The sequence below is a fragment of the Telopea speciosissima genome, chromosome 5 (assembly GCF_018873765.1).
Source record: "Telopea speciosissima isolate NSW1024214 ecotype Mountain lineage chromosome 5, Tspe_v1, whole genome shotgun sequence".
Classification (NCBI taxonomy): Eukaryota; Viridiplantae; Streptophyta; class Magnoliopsida; order Proteales; family Proteaceae; genus Telopea; species Telopea speciosissima.
In genome coordinates, this window is record NC_057920.1 from 26,877,355 (window position 1) to 26,894,739 (window position 17,385).

Consider the following 17,385-nt stretch of genomic DNA (forward strand, 5'->3'; position numbering starts at 1 on the left):
ATCTGAGGACAGTTGTTGTACTGCAATGTTGCATCTTGTCTCCCATGATCGATCTTCGCACTTTTTTTGGGTTCAGGATCTTCATCTCGTGGGGGTTTATTTCATTCTAGTAATCTCCCTATTTTAGGCAGGGAATCGGTGAAATGTGATCACTGTGGGAAAGAGTGCCATACCAAGGAATTTTGTTGGAAACTTCATGGCTGTCCTTCGGGACCAGCTTAGGCACAAGTTGAGTAACAAGAAGAAGAGAATGATTTGGCTTATTGAATAGACAAAGGCCACCACTTTATTTATAATCATAGATCATTACAAATATGGAAATAAATCCTAACATAATCAACATGTGCAACATGTGCATAATGAGCCTAGGCACTCTAGTGTATCTGGGTCCGGGTCATGAGTCACTGGATCATCCGTTAACACTCCCCCTCAAGTTGGTGCATAGATATCTCACATGCCCAACTTGAATACAAAAGGATGAAATGACTTAGAAGTCAAACCCTTGGTGAAAATATCAGCCATTGATTTTTAGTAATGACAAAAGGTATGCATATCAGACCTTCTTCAAGCTTCTCCTTAATGAAATGGCGATCTAGCTCATTAAGTTTAGTTCGTTGAACTGGATTATGGGTGATGCTGATTGCAGTCTTGTTGTCACAGTAGAGTCTTATAGGGTCTTTAGAAGTAACACCCAAATCTTTGAGAAGGATTTTTAACCAGAGTAGTTCACAAACTCCTTGTGCCATGGCTTGGTATTCAATTTCTGCACTTGACCTAGATACAACTGACTGTTTCTTGCTACGCCATGTGACCAAATTTCCTCCTAGGAAAGTACAATGTCCATAGATGAAACACCGATCATTTATGGACCCTGCCTAGTCATCATCAGTGAATGATTCTAACTTCAAGCTACCGTTATTAGAGAATAGAAGACCTTTCCTGGGAGAGGACTTTAAATACTGAAGGATCCAGTATACACCCTCAAGATGTGAAGCCTTTGGGTCATGAAGAAATCGGCTAATGATTCCCACAACATAGGCAACATCTGGTCTAGTGTGAGATAGGTATATCAGTCTTCCTATAGGACGCTAATATATTTCCTTATCAATCGGGTCTACCTCCTGGGCAGCTAAGTTGATGATTTACCTCAATAGGAGAATCATCAGGCTTGCATCCTAGCATAGTTGTTTCTTCGAGAAGGTTTAGAACATACTTCCTTTGGGAAATGAAAATGCCTTTTGTAGAGTAGGCAACTTAATTCCCTAAGAAGTATCTGAGTTGTCCAAGATCCTTAGTTTCAAATTTTGTTGCCAACTGAATCTTTAATAAGAAGATCTCTGTATCATCATCGCCCGTTATGACTATATCATCTACATAAACAATAAGGGTAGTGATTTTCTTTTTTCTTTTTTTTGTATTTGACAAACAAGGTGTGGTCAGCTTAGCTTTGTCTTTACCCAAACTTCAGCATAGCTTTTTGGAAACGGCCAAACCAGGCCCGAGGAGACTGCTTGGGACCATAAAGATATTTCCGGAATCTACATACTTTAGTAGCTGTGGAGTCTAAACTGAAACCAGGTGGGATGTCCATGTAGACTTCTTCTTCCAAATCCCCATTTAGAAAGGCATTCTTGACATCCAGTTACTGAAGGTTCCATCCGAGGTTTGCAGCACAAGATAGTATTGCTCGAATGGAGTTCATTTTGGAAATAGGAGCAAAGGTATCTTGGTAATCAATACCGTAAGTTTGTGTAAATCCCTTGGCCACCAATCTAGCCTTTACCTTTCAATTGTACCATCTGCCTTTTGTTTAATGGTAAAACCCCATTTGCATCCTACTAGTTTTTTTTTGTCAGGACAAGAAACCAGCTCCCAAGTATCATTTTTCTTCAAGGCATGCATTTCTTCCATCATAGCATCTTTCCATTTTAGGTTTGAGATAGCTTCTTTCCAGCCTTGTGGAATAGATATAGAGGATAACGAGGAAACAAAGGCACGATAGGAAGGGGATAATGACTTGTAGGACACAAAATTGGTAAAAGGGAGTAAGGTACATGATCTGACACCTTTCTAACAGCAATGGGAAGGTCAGCATTAGAAGGAGGGGAAATATTTCCTGGAGAGGGACTAACATCTTGTGGCTGATCTAGCTCAGGAGGCGTAGATGGAGATGGTAAAATAGGGCCAGGCTGGGCAGGCTGCTGCTTCACTTTCTTTCGAGTGTAAGTGATGACATCCTTGCTACTTGGAATAGACCTCTCCCTTGAAGACGAATAGTATCAATCACAAAAGGGGTAGTAGAAGGAATCTCTTCCTCTAGTTGATGCTCCCCCTGAAGAGATGAATGGTAATAGGGTTTGGTCTCATGAAAAGTGACATCCATGGTAACAAACAGCTTCCGAGTGAGAGGATGATAGCACCAGTACCCCTGTGGGAGGTGGAGTAACTTAAGAAGTTGCAACGAATTGCCCGAGGATCCAGCTTGGAACAAGAAGGGGAAGGGTTGTGCACAAAACAGACACAACCAAATACCTTGGGGGGAAGGTGAGAAGCAAGGGAAGGATCCGAAAGCTGGCTAACCGGAGTTTTGAAGTGGAGGACACTAGAAGGAACCCTATTTATGAGAAAGGCACCAGTAAGAACCACATCTCCCTAATAAAATTTAAGGACATGATTGGTAAACATCAGTGCCCTAGTAACATCGAGAAGGTGGCGATTTTTTTCTCGCTCTGGGATGCCATTCTGTTCAGGAGTCTGAACACAAAAAGTTTGAGAAATAATGCCATGAGAATCAAGGTGCTATAGGAAGGATCCATCAATGTATTCAGTGCCATTGTCACTACGTAAGACTTGGACTTTGGCATTAAACACATTGCGAATCATATTGTGAAAGGATTGAAAACAAGAAAAGGCCTTGGATTTAGTCCGAAGAAGATAAACCCAGGTCAAACGAGTACAATTATCAATAAAGGTGATAAACCTTCTAAACCCACCCCTAGCAACAACCTTAAAAGGACCCCATATGACTGAATGTATAACAAAAAAGGAAATCAAACTTTTATTGTCATTAGGAAAATAAGAAGACCTGGTATGTTTTGCAAATTCACAAACATCACAATGTAAATCATCCAAAGAACAATGTTTAACTAAGGAAGGAAATAAATGACGTAAAACATGATAAGAGGGACGTCCAAGACGACGATGCCACTACTGGAGCTGAGTAAGAGCGTTCTCTGCCCAGGTAAGAGTATTAGCGGAGACCGGTGGTGAGGAAGGTGGAGCCTGGATCTAAGTAGAGACCATCCGGTACTTTACCATATTCAGCCATTGCCCTTTGAGATGTAAACGGATCGGATACGAATCGTATGTGATCGGATCTGGATATTTCATGACCGAATACTGATATCTCTAAATGGATACGGATGCAAACCGAATTTGAATTTGCGACTATCCGTTTACATCCTCTGACTTGTCTAACCCAGACCTTCCTCCCCCGAAAATACGATTCACTCTCAATCCATGTCTCTTAGTTGTCATAAGTCTCATGATTCTCATTTCCTCAGTCCTTATAACTTTTTATTAGTTATGTAATTTTTTATTATTAGTTCAATATCTATTCAGATCGGATATCTTTTTCCAGATATCTTTAAATGGATACAGATGCCCCTAAAAGAATACAGATGCGAACTAAATTTGGATTTATGAATATCCGTTTACATCCCTAATTGCCCCCGTTGTTAGATCCTGAAAAATACAGTGAGTAGAATAAAAGTGAACACTACAATTAAGCTCAGTAGTGAGCTGAGAAATGGAAAGCAAATTGGCACATAAATTAGGGACATGGAGGAAAGAGGATAAAGCAATGGTAGGAGTACAGGTAATAGTGCCTTTACTAGAAATAGAGGAAAGGGAGCCATCAGCAAATTGGACCTTGTCCTTACCAGAACAAGGAAAATAGGTATGAAAAAGATCCAAAGTGCTGGTCAATGGTCATGTGGTCCGATGCCCCAGAATCATGAAGACAAGATTGGCTAGACTCAGATGAAGCAAAAAAAATACCTGACTGGACTAAATGAGAGGAAGGTGGGGGTAGAGGGTGCTGTAGTAGAAGATGCAGGACCAAGATGAGTCATCATACACTGGAGCTGGGTCACAAACTGTTCGGCAGACATAGAGGAGGAGCCAGTAGAAGCCTCAGTAGTGTCGGTCAAGTGAGCTTGGGGATGAGTCGAACCAGATTTTCCTCCTTTCCAACCCCCTGTAGGACGGCCATGGAGTTTCCAATAGGTCTCCCGAGTGTGACGAGGATGGCCATTATAGTCGCATTTCACAGGGTCACGAGTAGCACTAGACTTCCTAACTGTACCAGCAGTATCCACAGATAAAGAGGGCTGTGGAGTAGTGACAAAGGCATACCGATTGGAACAGCAGGAGGCATCATAACAGAACAGCAACGATCCTCATGCTGAATCATATTATAAGCCTCAAGAAGTGTAGGGAATTCACTTATGCTCAAGATTTAAAGCCGAATCGGATCATATTCTGGGTTGAGACCAGTAAGGAAATCATACATCTGTTCCATTTCACGTTCTTTAGCAAATGTGGCTGCATCAGTAGGGCTCGTCATGTCAACGGGGTGATAGAAGTCCAGTTGCTGCTATAATGTAATGATGGCAGAATAATATTCAGGCACAGGCAATTCTTTCTAGGAGAATCGACACATCTTGTAGAGGTCACAGACAACTTGTTCCAGACATGAAAATTAATAGCATCCCAAGTCAGTTGGAGGACCTAGATTTGGGAGTCCCCCTTTTGAGATTACGCTCCGTCCAAATATGGTAAATAGCGGCACCAAAAGCAAGCTTGCCTACAAGGTCACAGACTGAGTTACCACCAAAAGTCATATTTACTCAAATCCATTCATGCTTAAAGGGAAAAATTCTTCTCCTCTGGGGCGCATCTAGAAAGGAGTCCATTCTAGATGGAGGAGAAGAAAAGACAGCCAAAGAAGAGATGGATGATGTCTTCATTGGCATTCCAACAAAGGCCGCATAAAGGAGGCACGGGGATATACCTCTGGATAAGGAAGGATTGCGTTGGGAGGCAGGTGAGAAGGCCCACCATGAAGTGAAGATGTGGTGGGGGATGTGGGACTTAAACCAAACCAACTTGTGCCAGGGAATGACAGAACCACGAGGATGGAGGACATCTGAAGCCGACTTGGAGCTGAATAGACCGGAAGAAGAGATGGACCAAGAAACGATGTCACCAGGACTTGACAGCCTTCAGACCACTGGGGGATGAGGAGAGGGGAGGGGTGTAGTCATCAAAATGAGTAATGTCCGAAACCTTGGCCTCCCTATGGGACCCAGATTGTTGATAGCTTTATCACCCACTAGATGAAGGACTCCTCGAGGGTGCCAATGGTCCAGCCATAAATTGTTGGAGGCACCATCATCAATCAAACATCTGATATCTCCGAATTCAAGAGGTCTAAACTTCAGATTTTTTCTCCAAACTCAAGAAGCATCAGAGATCAGGGGAGCCGTCTAAATAGAGTTATTTTGGAGGAGCCTAGAATAGAGGCATAGAGCCAGTCTACCCAAATACTTTTCTTCTTGGCCACAATGTTCCAAATCAACTTGAGGATACCATCCGAGTTAACATCTTTAATCCGCCTCAGCCCAAGACTCCCCGTCATCTTTGGGGAGACAGATGGAGGCCCAATTGATAGGGTGGAGAAATCTGGAGCAGTCAGATCCTTTCTAGAGAAAGGAGTACATAAGAGCTTAAAGCTTCACACTAACAGCTTGGGGCAGTCCAAAATGCCAGAACAGTAGATGTAAGTGGACTGAAGGACAGATCTGATCAATTCAAGATGGCCCACATAAGATAGTAACATGCCCTTCCAAAGCTGCAGTCTCTTACGCATAAGATCAAGCATGGGGGTATAATGATGATCAGTCAATCTGGAAGGGATGAGAGACAAACCCAGATATTTGACTCGTAGATGACCCAAAGAGAACCCAGTCAACTCCTTCAAAGAGGCCTTAACCTCCTCTGAAACCCCAGCTAATAACATGGGGGATTTAGATAGGTTGATGTGAAGACCTAACATACGCTCAAAGTGCCTTAGACAGGACATAGAAGACTCGAAAGAAAGAGGTTCAGCCTCGGAGAAGATCATTAGGTCATTGACAAAGGCAAGGTGGGAAAGCTTTAATGCTTTGCAATTCGGGAGGGGAATGATAAGCTGCTGGTCCGTACAATTTTTTGATGAAAGTGTAATCACACAAACCACACACCAATCCTGAAAGGTTAACCGACTTTCAGAACCGTGGAATGGTCTGTACAATTTTGAATGCTTCTGGAAAGGACTTAAAGGGCTAGAGTGAAGATATAGGGGGAAGATGGGGCAGCCCTGACGGATACCAATAGAAGAGGCAAAGTAACAAGCAGGCTGCCATTGACAAACACTGAGAAATTGGGGGAAGAAATGTATTGGGAAATCCAATCGGTGAAAGCAGGGGGAAAGACATTTTGTGCGTGACATTTGCAATGAAATCCCATGTCAAAGAGTCAGACTTTATGGATATCAATCTTCATAAGGGGAGTAGGGGAGTGAGCTTTTCTATCAAAACCTCTAATAATCTCGTATTCTTCCTGAGTTCTCTAGACCCATTTTTTTTTTTGATGAATAAAGAAATATATTATGAAAAAAAAAAAGAGGGATATACAAGCCCGGGGGCAAAGAAAAAACAAAAAGGCAGACAAGCCTAATGCGGGTCAGGCTGCAAAAGGGAAATAGGAAGACCCCAGGATACAAAATTGAGCCTGTTCCTTGGGGAATCCTTTACAGAAGCTTGAGTTTAGTGGAAACATCAAAGAAGATGGCATTCCAAATCTTGTCTGGGGAGTGGGAGTTGGAAGTCCATCTTCTAAGATTACATTCCATCCAAATATGAGAAATAGAGGCACAAAAGGCAAGCTTTCCGACTGAGCCACAAATGGTCTTCCTTCCAAATGTCATGTCGATCCAAAGCTATTCACGATGAAGGGGGAGGGGTCTTCTTCTGCCCGGCCAGCAAGAACTCAAAACTTGATTCCAGATGGAGGAAGCAAAGGGACAAGAGAAGAACAGGTGGTCTGTATCTTCTTGCCCATTCCAACAAAGGCAACAAAGGGGGGAAACCTGGATGTGGCGGTGGATAAGGAAGGCCTGGGTCAGGAGGCAGTTTGAAAGGGCTCGCCAAGAGGTGAAACTGTGGTGGGGCATGTGTCCTTTGAACCAGACCACTTTATACCAAGGGGAGGGAGAGCCTCTGTGTCTAGCCATATCCCATGCAGATTGGGAGCTGAAGCTGCCTGAGGAGGATAGGAGCCAAAGAATCGTGTCCCCTCTAGCACGGGCCCCGGACTGGATGGGAGGAAGGGAGCTCCAGAGGTCCTCTAAAGGGGAAGAGGAGGGGGGGTGGGTACCAGGCACCTCTGGAGATGATGGAGGCAACCAAGAAGAGTCTATCAATTCCAGAGGAATATGTCTCGCGGGGGCTCAGAACAGAAGAGAGGACGCCTGAAGGATGCCATTTGTCAAGCCAAAGGGAGGTGGTAAGGCCATCTAGACCCATTTAAGTGCTGCTGGTGTTGAAAGTTACTGTATATATGTTGATTGAGTTGTGAGGGCCCATCAGTATGCTAAATTCGGTTTATCTTAACTTTGTCTGGCACCGATTTCTCTTCTTCCTGGTGCATTCACTGGTCTTCTGGCTTCAACTTTTAGCATATCTATCCTCTTTGGTGTCTTCATTTATCTTATTTGCACATGCTCTCAACCATCTTAGTTGACTTCCCTTCATCCTGTTGGCAATAAATGTCACTCATAAGTGTTGAGAAAGGACATTACTGATTATTAATCACCAGGAGACATGCCTTAAATAGAGTGGATGGTGGGGCAAGATTCATGTAGTCAATGACAAGTAGTAGAATTCATGACCTAGGTCTCATGTGGGATCACAAAGAGTTGCTATACCTTTTTTTTAACAGCTTGATATGATTTTATTTCTAATCAGTCCCATATAAGTCATGGTTGAGTAAAAAAGGGCTTGACAAGTCTTATGTAGTAAAAGGGACCACTGGGTGATTTTATAATGTAATATTAGTATATGTAAATCGAAAAAACTATGAGGACTGCTTCTTTAAGCTGTAAGATTAGTATATTGCAACATTGTCTTGAATCATTCACCTTTTTCTTGTTCTTGTTTGCTTTATTTCTGTTTTTTTGTCTCTGTTCTTTTTTCTTATGTTCTTCAAATTTTGCCAATGCTATATGATACACTCCTGCAGTATAAAAATAACATGGGGAAACATCAAGCAATTCCATGGAGATCTTTGAGGGTAGCCTAACCTAGTTCTCTTATTGATTCGCCCTTGTTCATGTTGGCAGGCAAGACGAACTAAGCAAGTGTGGTCTTGATGGATCTTTATATGCAACCATTGACAAGGTGAGCAATCTATTTTTTTACATTTGGCTTTCACTTTATTCTGATTAATTTCTTAGCATGATTCAAGAGATCAGGATCATGGATCAGATAAATTTTTAGATCTGACAATCCACTGTGGATCCATTCCTTCCTGCATGTGAATAAAAAATCCATCATCGAATAGAAGTCCTTGAAATCTGTTTCAACCTAACATCTATTCATGATAATAAATGTATTTGATTAAAAAAAAAAGAAAGAGGGGAAAAGAAAATTCAGTGAGAGAAACCTCACATCAAATTTCTCTGGTGAATAATCCCACTAAATCAATATTTAGGGTTTTAGACATAGTTATCAAGGCGTCCAGACTCCTTGGGTGCCTTGCACACCTTGATCCGCCTTGTTGGTGTCACCTTGATTTTGGACCCTCTCCAATGCCTTGGTTGCCTTGCCTCCTTGATAACTATGGTTTTAGATACAAAATCCATAGATTTTGAGGGGTAGAAATCATATAGGAAAGTCTAACAGTGAAAAATGAAGTGAAAGAGTGAAAGCAGTGGCTGAAGTTTTCCCTTTTCCTTCTCTTCTATAAGGTTGACAATTACTGATTTTCTTATTCAAATCAGCTGAGTAGGTACTACTCTTGGTACAATTTCCATTTCCATTATTTTTTGTAGATACTAGTTTTGAATCATATGGGAGTTTTAGTTAGGAGCTTTTCTTCTCCATGGTGGGTTTGGATTGGTTAGTTGTAGCCTCTTGTTTTTTTTTTGGAAAGGAATTGAAATAAGCAGTATTCATGGTCTGTGCAAAGACATGTTTTTGTATAGCTGGTCTTTTAATTGGATCTGTTATTGGGATGATTCCTTGCTGTCCTACATCAATCTCTCAATGATCTATCCCTTTTCATTTGGCTTATGTGTTAGAGTTCATGGAGGAAGGGTATTATGGGTACTTTGTTAAATAAGCTAGTATTTTTACCTCCCTAGGTATTCTTATGTTAGTGTGGTTGTATTGATGTAATCTTACTTGGTATTCACAAGTTAGTAAATATAGAGGAGAGAAATCGATTCTCTCCCCAAGCACTTTTGCACATTCTTCTTCTTCCTCTTCTCTTGTCTCATCTTATTTCCTTTTATTACTTTGAACTTGGTATCAGAGCTGGTTTGAGAGTCGACCAACAACTTTTCTCTCCATTATGCCTCTTGCTTTTTGGAACCCTAGAAGAGTAGAGGGCTCCAACAAAGGCTGAACCATGTAAGAAGAGTTGTTTGATCTGCTCACCCATCAACTACAAGACATATTGATGAAGATTTGAAGCTGTGAAGACAGGTTTATGAACAAGGGAAAACAGGGGTACCGCCAACGACCAAGACGCCAACACTGTTGTTCCTGCTTCCTTTCTATTTTGTGACAACAAGGATGCTATAAGTATAGCTCACAATCCTGTGCAACACGACTGTACAAAGCACATTGAGGTTAATTGACATTTTATTAAAGAAAAATTGATTCTGGCTACATCTGCACTCCTTTTGCAAAGTCAGGCAACCAGTTGGTTGATATCCTCACCAAAGGGATTAACTCTCTCCAGTTCAATACCATTTTAAGCAAGCTGGGCATGTGTCACACCCCGGCCCGGTTATTAAGGGCCAAGTGTGGCGGGATGTCTCTGACATCCAACCAATCCCCAAGGATCACAAGTGCAGTACCCTATTTACAATCATCGCTCACAGACACAGTAATCAGAGGCAGCGGAAACAATTTAATTAATAGAGATAACATCATTAGTAAGAGAAATCTAAGTGATATTTCATTTATATAAAGGATAAGGCTTGTGATACAATTATACAGTTCTCAAAGGTACCACAGAGTAAAAGTATACAAGAAACTATACTATAACTAAATAAAGCATTTATAAAGCATAAAAGAGTGGGAGGTAGCTTGGACTATCGAGGCAAGATCGAGGAGGTTGCGCCATCATCACGCGCAGCGAAGTATCGCGCACTTCAAACTCGGGCCGCAAATCCAACATTAGAAGTAACTAAATCACGAAAAATAAGGATATCCACAGGGTGAGCTCTTAACTGAGCCCAGTAAGGGGGGTACAAGCATACAAACACAATAAATCCATGATGCATGTGCTAAACTAACATGTTCCTAGCACAGATACTAAGTCTCATGGGGTATAAGTACTACTACTAGGGGTAGATGCTAACCTCGGTCCCGGAACTAACCCTTCGGTCACCCGAGCGAAACCATTCTACCACGGTGAGGACCCGCCAGTTCCGGAACTAACACATTGGACCCCGACAGACCCCCAAATGACCAACCCTGCCTGCTTATTCCCCCCATAGCGGAATTAGGGACCCACTAACATGGGACAGAAGATGGCATCCCGGAACTAACACATCGGTCTCTGCCACGGGTTGTCCAACACCTTTCCCGCTGTTGGTAAGGGGCGCAGTACTGGGTAATGAATATCAACCTAGCCCAGTGTAGTCTAAACATGATGAGGTAAGCATGATCTGAGTTATAAATTACCGAATTCCATCATCATAAATTCACATCATATAAATAATCAATCCAAATGCAATGCAGTATGTCTTTGTGAAACCTATTTTACATGCAGTCTAATGCATTAAATAAAAGCTAGAAAACTACATGCTCCAAGTATAGAGGTAATGATGCATAAGCATGACATTCAGCATAAAGTTGAAATTAATGTGATAAACACGCAGGAAATTAAGGTCGAATCCCCTTACCTGAGATAGTCGATAAACCTAGTCAGTTAGAAACCCAAAAGGCCAAGTAATCCTCACAAAAAATGGAGTAAAACAGTCCTAAATAAACATAAAAACATCATATATCAGTGAGGGTAATAGTCTAGGTCAAACCCTAAGGAATCAGTCCAACAATCACACAAAAAGGGGAAGCCGGATACAGACTTCCAGTGAGTCGGTCGACCGCCCCTAGGCCTGTAACAGCATCCGGGTCAGTGTCCGAATTTGGGGGTTTTGCTTCAATTGGCCAGATCTTTGCATGCATGGCCCAAATTAGGAATTTTAACATTAATTCAAGGTGGGTCAATCTAATTTGGGTTCCTATTTCATAATTAGTTAGTTAATTTAGGAATTTCTTCAATTAAACCTAAATTAGCTAGGTTAGGGTTTACTATACAAGTAATAGCTTCAACATTGAAGGTCAAGATTAGAGTTTAACACTCAATTTCAGGTCTGTGTTGACAGGAACTGATCTGCAACAGTTCAATTCACAAGAAAATCCAAACAATTAAGCTTAGACTTTAAGTTTAATGGTGAAAGGCTTATTTAGGTTGGAGAAGAAAGGAAGTAAAGGAGAAATCAGCAAGTTTCTCATGGCCTACCTGAGTATAGAAGTAGAATAGATGCTGGAAACACTTATAATGGAGATTCAGGTTCAATTTCGGATGTGGAAGCTAAGCCTTCAAGAGCAGCCCTTGTTCTCTCTTCTTCTCTTCTCTTTTCTCTTTTCTTCCTTCTCTAAGCTGGAACGGATTTTTTCAGCTTCTCTAAGATGTGAATAGTGAATGATTTAAGAGAAGTTATATATATATGACACTTAATCACTAAGGGGCAGAACCGTCTTTTGGTCATAAATTATTTCTAAAATTGATTCATTTGTATTTATTACCTTATTCCAGTTACAGAATGATGTCATGCGACATCAGGGATGATCCGGATACGGGTAACTGACCGGAACTACATTCCCCATTAGGGAACTGGGTCCCACAGAGTCAATTTTACTAAAATACCCTTCTAACCCTATTTGGTCGTACAAAACGTTATATAAATATTTTTTAAATTATACTTACATTGAGTTTAATTAAGAGGGAGGCCCTGCAGCTTGTCCAGCCAGCAGACTCGACACAGGTAGCTCTGGTGCGGGGTCCCACTAGGTAAAAATTACTATTCTGCCCCTAATACACTAATTAATTAAAAATACAACATATATACATATAAAATGGGATTCTTACCTGGGATTCGGCCTAAGACAGAGAGAGGCTTCGCAGGCCATCAAACCAGCATGCCAAGCACAGGAAAAGATGTGATGCTGCCCATAGCTTGAGGTTAGCATGGGAAATATTGAACCAAAATCTGAAATCACTTTGGTTCCAAAAGTTTCATTTTTTTTTTTTGCGGGTTTCACATTCCTCCAACTTTATAAGAATTTCGTCCTCGAAATTGATGCACCTAGTAATCCGAACAGTTGAGGTTACTTCAACAACATCATGACTTACACTCCCTTAAGTTGTTTCATGTTTTGGGTATCGTACAATCTACCAGTCGATGGCTTTTGTTGACCTGTTTCGGGTCAGACAGTATTCTAAACCGACCGAAGACATTATCCTCTTTTCCAAAACTCTCCTATTCTTTCCCTAAACACACAAGAATATACAAGAGGAGGGGTCCTAGAGTATCTAAGGTAACTTGGGAACAATTCATTACCAGGCTCACTTACCATATCGACAAAGTATCTAAACCTAAAAATACAAGGAAAATATTCTTTTTCTTATTATTATTATTGTCGTCATTATTTTTGTTCATTTTAAGCATAGTACAGTGTTAATCATAAGATTACCTAGTTCTTAATATTTTCTTATTAAGTTTATAAAGTTTACTCTATGTTTTGCACGTGTTCTATCTAATGCTATATTAATGTATTATGATTCTTATATAATTACCTTCTCTCCTTATACTACCCTATTGTTTTTGTGTTTGCATCTATTTATACTTATATTGGAATCTAAACAGATTTTATTTCTTCCTAATGTATTCCTATATAATTAGTTTACCTAGACATATTGATAGGCTTCCTACCTTAGTACCTTGTAGGTTTAACAATCTTACCTCAAGTTTTGTTGCTGTCCTAGTCTTTGCCTAACTAATTTTCTTCTTAAATTTGCAGCATTTACCATAAATGACTGCAGCCCAAGGCTGTGGAGGGAGAGGTAGAGGTGCAGCTACGGTTCCTACTGAAATCAACCCAAGGATCTTCCTGAAAGTGGAAGAAGAAAGGAATGTAGTCTTGGCTGACCTTATCCCATTCAAGGTCCAGGAAAGATTTGAGAAACTAGGGTAGTTATCCATGCTACAACCGGAGACACATTGCTACCCTCGATTGGTGCGATTCTTTTTGAGCAATCAATCTTACCGGTATGAAGGAAAAGAGTTCATCATCAACTCTTATGTGAAAGACATGCCCATCTCTTTCAGCACAGCCCGGTTAGCTAATATTCAGAAGATATCTTATGAAGGGGAGTGGAGGTACTACCCTCCAAGTGCTGATGCATCTGAGTTCCTGGTTGATGAAGAACAGGAATGGTTATATTCAGTCCTCACCAATGGCAAGTTCTATGAGAGGATGAAATCTGAGTTGGACTTGCTTCCATCAGGCCGTGTCTTATCTAGGATTTGTGGACACAATGTAGTCCAAAAGAGTGCTCACCGGACTGAGTTATCCACAATACAGATCCTTGCCACATACTATCTCTATACAGGATACCAGATCTGCCTTCTTAATGCCATCATGCGTACCATGGCACACTTGCATGATAACCCTGGGCGTGGAAATCTGTTACTGGGGAGGCTACTCACCAAGGTAATTCCTAGATTTGGTGTAAACCTATTGAATGAGGAGGCTTCGGGGGTGAAATCTCCGAATATCAACCGGATTACTCGAGTGAAGATGGGTATAGAACTTCCACCTTTTTCTCAAGAGCTTGGTCACCTTGACTGCACCGACATGGTACAGACTACTGATGATGAGGATGCTACAAAGAGAGGACATACAGAGGCACGCAGAGATCCACTTCCTCCTCCTCGACACCCTTCACATGGTCATACGGGTGCTTCTTCCTCGTTTGTTGCGGCTGTTCCTACAGATGGTAATCCCTGGGGACAACTCTTTAGCCGGTTTGAGGGCTTAGAGAGATCCATGGCATAGGGATTTGATGGCATGAGGAGAGACTTCACTCATGTTAGCAGCCGTGTCTAGGTAGTGGAGACTGGGCCAGTGGAGATCCTGGGACCTGTGGGTTATGGGCCCACCACCACCACCACGACAGTTATGACTTATGCATCCTAGTCTAGCTTTTACTTTACTTTCCTCAGTTGTTCTTTGTTTAACGTTGTACTTAAGGTCTGTAAAAAGTTGTAACCATTGTACTAAAGACTCAGCTTATTTATGAAGTTTTTAATTTTCTATGTAATATCTCTTGTGTTGTACAATAATTTTTTATTTTATTTATTTATTTATTTTTTTAGTTGTAGCTTTTAGTTGAAGCTTTTATTTATCCTAAGTAGACTCACCTTCAAATCAATGAGTCTAAGAGCTGCTGTACTGTGAACTTGATTGTAAATAGGAGTAGAGCACAAAGGCTCTGATACCACTTAAATGTCACACCCCAGCCCGGTTATTAAGGGCCAAGTGTGGCGGGATGTATCTGACATCCAACCAATCCCCAAGGATCACAAGTGCAGTACCCTATTTACAATCATCACTCACAGACACAGTAATCAGAGGTAGCGGAAACAATTTAATTAATAGAGATAACATCATTAGTAAGAGAAGTCTAAGTGATATTTCATTTATATAACGGATAAGGCTTGTGATACAACTATACAATTCTCAAAGGTACCTCAGAGTAAAAGTATACAAGAAACTATACTATAATTATATAAAGCATTTATAAAGCATAAAAGAGTGGGGAGGTAGCTTGGACTATCAGGCCAAGATCAGGAGGTTGTGCAATCATCACGTGCGCACGAAGTATCGTGCACTTCAAACTCTAGCGCCGCAAATCCAACATTAGAAGTAACTAAATCACCTGAAAAATAAGGATATCCACAGGGGTGAGCTCTCAACTGAGTCCAGTAAGGGGGGTACAAGCATACAAACACAATAAATCCATGATGCATGTGCTAAACTAACATGTTCCTAGCACAGATACTAAGTCTCATGGGGTATAAGTACTACTACTAGTGGTAGATGCTAACCTCGGGTCACCCGAGCAAAACCATTCTACCACGGTGAGGACTCGCCAGTTCCGGAACTAACACATCGGACCCTGACAGACCCCCAAATGACCAACCCTGCCTGTTTATTCCCATAGCGGAATTAGGGACCCGTTTACATGGGACAGAAAATGGCATCCCGTAACTAACACATCGGTCTCTGCTAAGGGTTGTCCAACACCTTTCCCCCTGTTGGTAAGGGGCGCAGTACTGGGTAATGAATATCAACCGAGCCCAGTGCAGTCTAAACATGATGAGGCAAGCATGATTTGAGTTATAAATTACCGAATTCCCTCATCATAAATTCACATCATATAAATAATCAATGCAAATGCAATGTAGTATGTCTTTGTGCAACCTATTTTACATGCAGTCTAATGCATTAAATAAAAGCTAGAAAACTACATGCTCCAGGTATAGAGGTAATGATGCATAAGCATGACATTCAGCATAAAGTTGAAATTAATGTGTTAAACACGTAGGAAATTAAGGTCGAATCCCCTTACCTGAGATAGTCGATAAACCTAGTCAGTTAGAAACCCAAAAGGCCAAGTAATCCTCACAAAAAATGGAGTAAAACAGTCCTAAATAAACTTCAAAACACCATATATCAGTGAGGGTAATAGTCTAGGTCAAACCTTAATGAATCAGTCCAACAATCACACAAAAAGGGAAAGCCGGATGCAGACTTCCAGTGAGCCGGTCGACCGCCCGTAGGCCTACAACAGCATCCGGGTCAGTGTCCGAATTTGGGGGTTTTGCTTCAATTGGCCAGATCTTTGCATGCATGGCTGAAATTAGGAGTTTTAACATTAATTCAAGGTGGGTCAATTTATTTTGGGTTCCTATTTCATCATTAGTTAGTTAATTTAGGAATTTCTTCAATTAAACCTAAATTAGCTAGGTTAGGGTTTGCTATACAAGTAATAGCTTCAACATTGAAGGTCAAGATTAGAGTTTAACACTCAATTTCAGGTCTGTTTTGACAGGAATTGATCTGCAACAGTTCAATTCACAAGAAAATCCAAACAATTAACCTTAGACTTGAAGTTTAATGGTGAAAGGCTTATTTAGGTTAGAGAAGAAAGGAAGTAAAGGGGAAATCAGCAAGTTTCTCATGGCCTACCTGAGTATAGAAGTTGAACAGATGCTGGAAACACTTATAATGGAGATTCAGGTTCAATTTCGGATGTGGAAGCTAAGCCTTCAAGAGCAGCCCTTGTTCTCTCTTCTTCTCTTCTCTTTTCTCTTTTCTTCCTTCTCCAAACTGGAACGGATTTTTCAGCTTCTCTAAGATGTGAATAGTGAATGATTTAAGAGAAGTTATATATATATGACACTTAATCACTAAGGGGCAGAACCGTCTTTTGGTCATAAATTATTTCTAAAATTGATTCTTTTGTATTTATTACCTTATTCCTGCTACAAAATGATGTCATGCGACATCAGGGATGATCCGGGTACGGGTAACTGTCCGGAACTACATTCCCCACTGGGGAACTGGGTCCCACAGAGTCAATTTTACTAATATACCCATCTAACCCTATTTGGTTGTACAAAATGTTATATAAATATATTTTAAATTATAGTTACATTGAGTTTAATTAAGGGGCAGGCCCTGCAGCCTGTCCAGCTAGCAGACCCGACACAGGTAGCTCTAGTGCGGGGTCCCATTAGGTAAAAATTACTATTTTGCCCCTAATACACTAATTAATCAAAAATACAACATATATATACATATAAAATGGGATTCTTACTTGGGATTCGGCCTAAGACAGAGAGAGGCTTCGTAGGCCATCAAACCAGCATGCCAAGCACAGGAAAAAGATGTGATGCTGCCCATAGCTTGAGGTTAG

At 41.0% G+C, this 17,385-nt stretch overlaps 1 protein-coding gene across 3 annotated transcripts in view; it reads left to right on the forward strand.

Moving 5' to 3' along the window:
- Positions 1-17,385, forward strand: part of LOC122662560 (probable starch synthase 4, chloroplastic/amyloplastic) — a 171,061-nt gene that overhangs the window by 10,799 nt on the left and 142,877 nt on the right. For all 3 annotated transcript variants that reach the window (XM_043858224.1, XM_043858223.1, XM_043858225.1), the window contains exon 6: positions 8,444-8,501. In XM_043858224.1, coding sequence (XP_043714159.1) covers positions 8,444-8,501 — 58 coding nt within the window. The remainder of the gene's footprint in view (positions 1-8,443; positions 8,502-17,385) is intronic.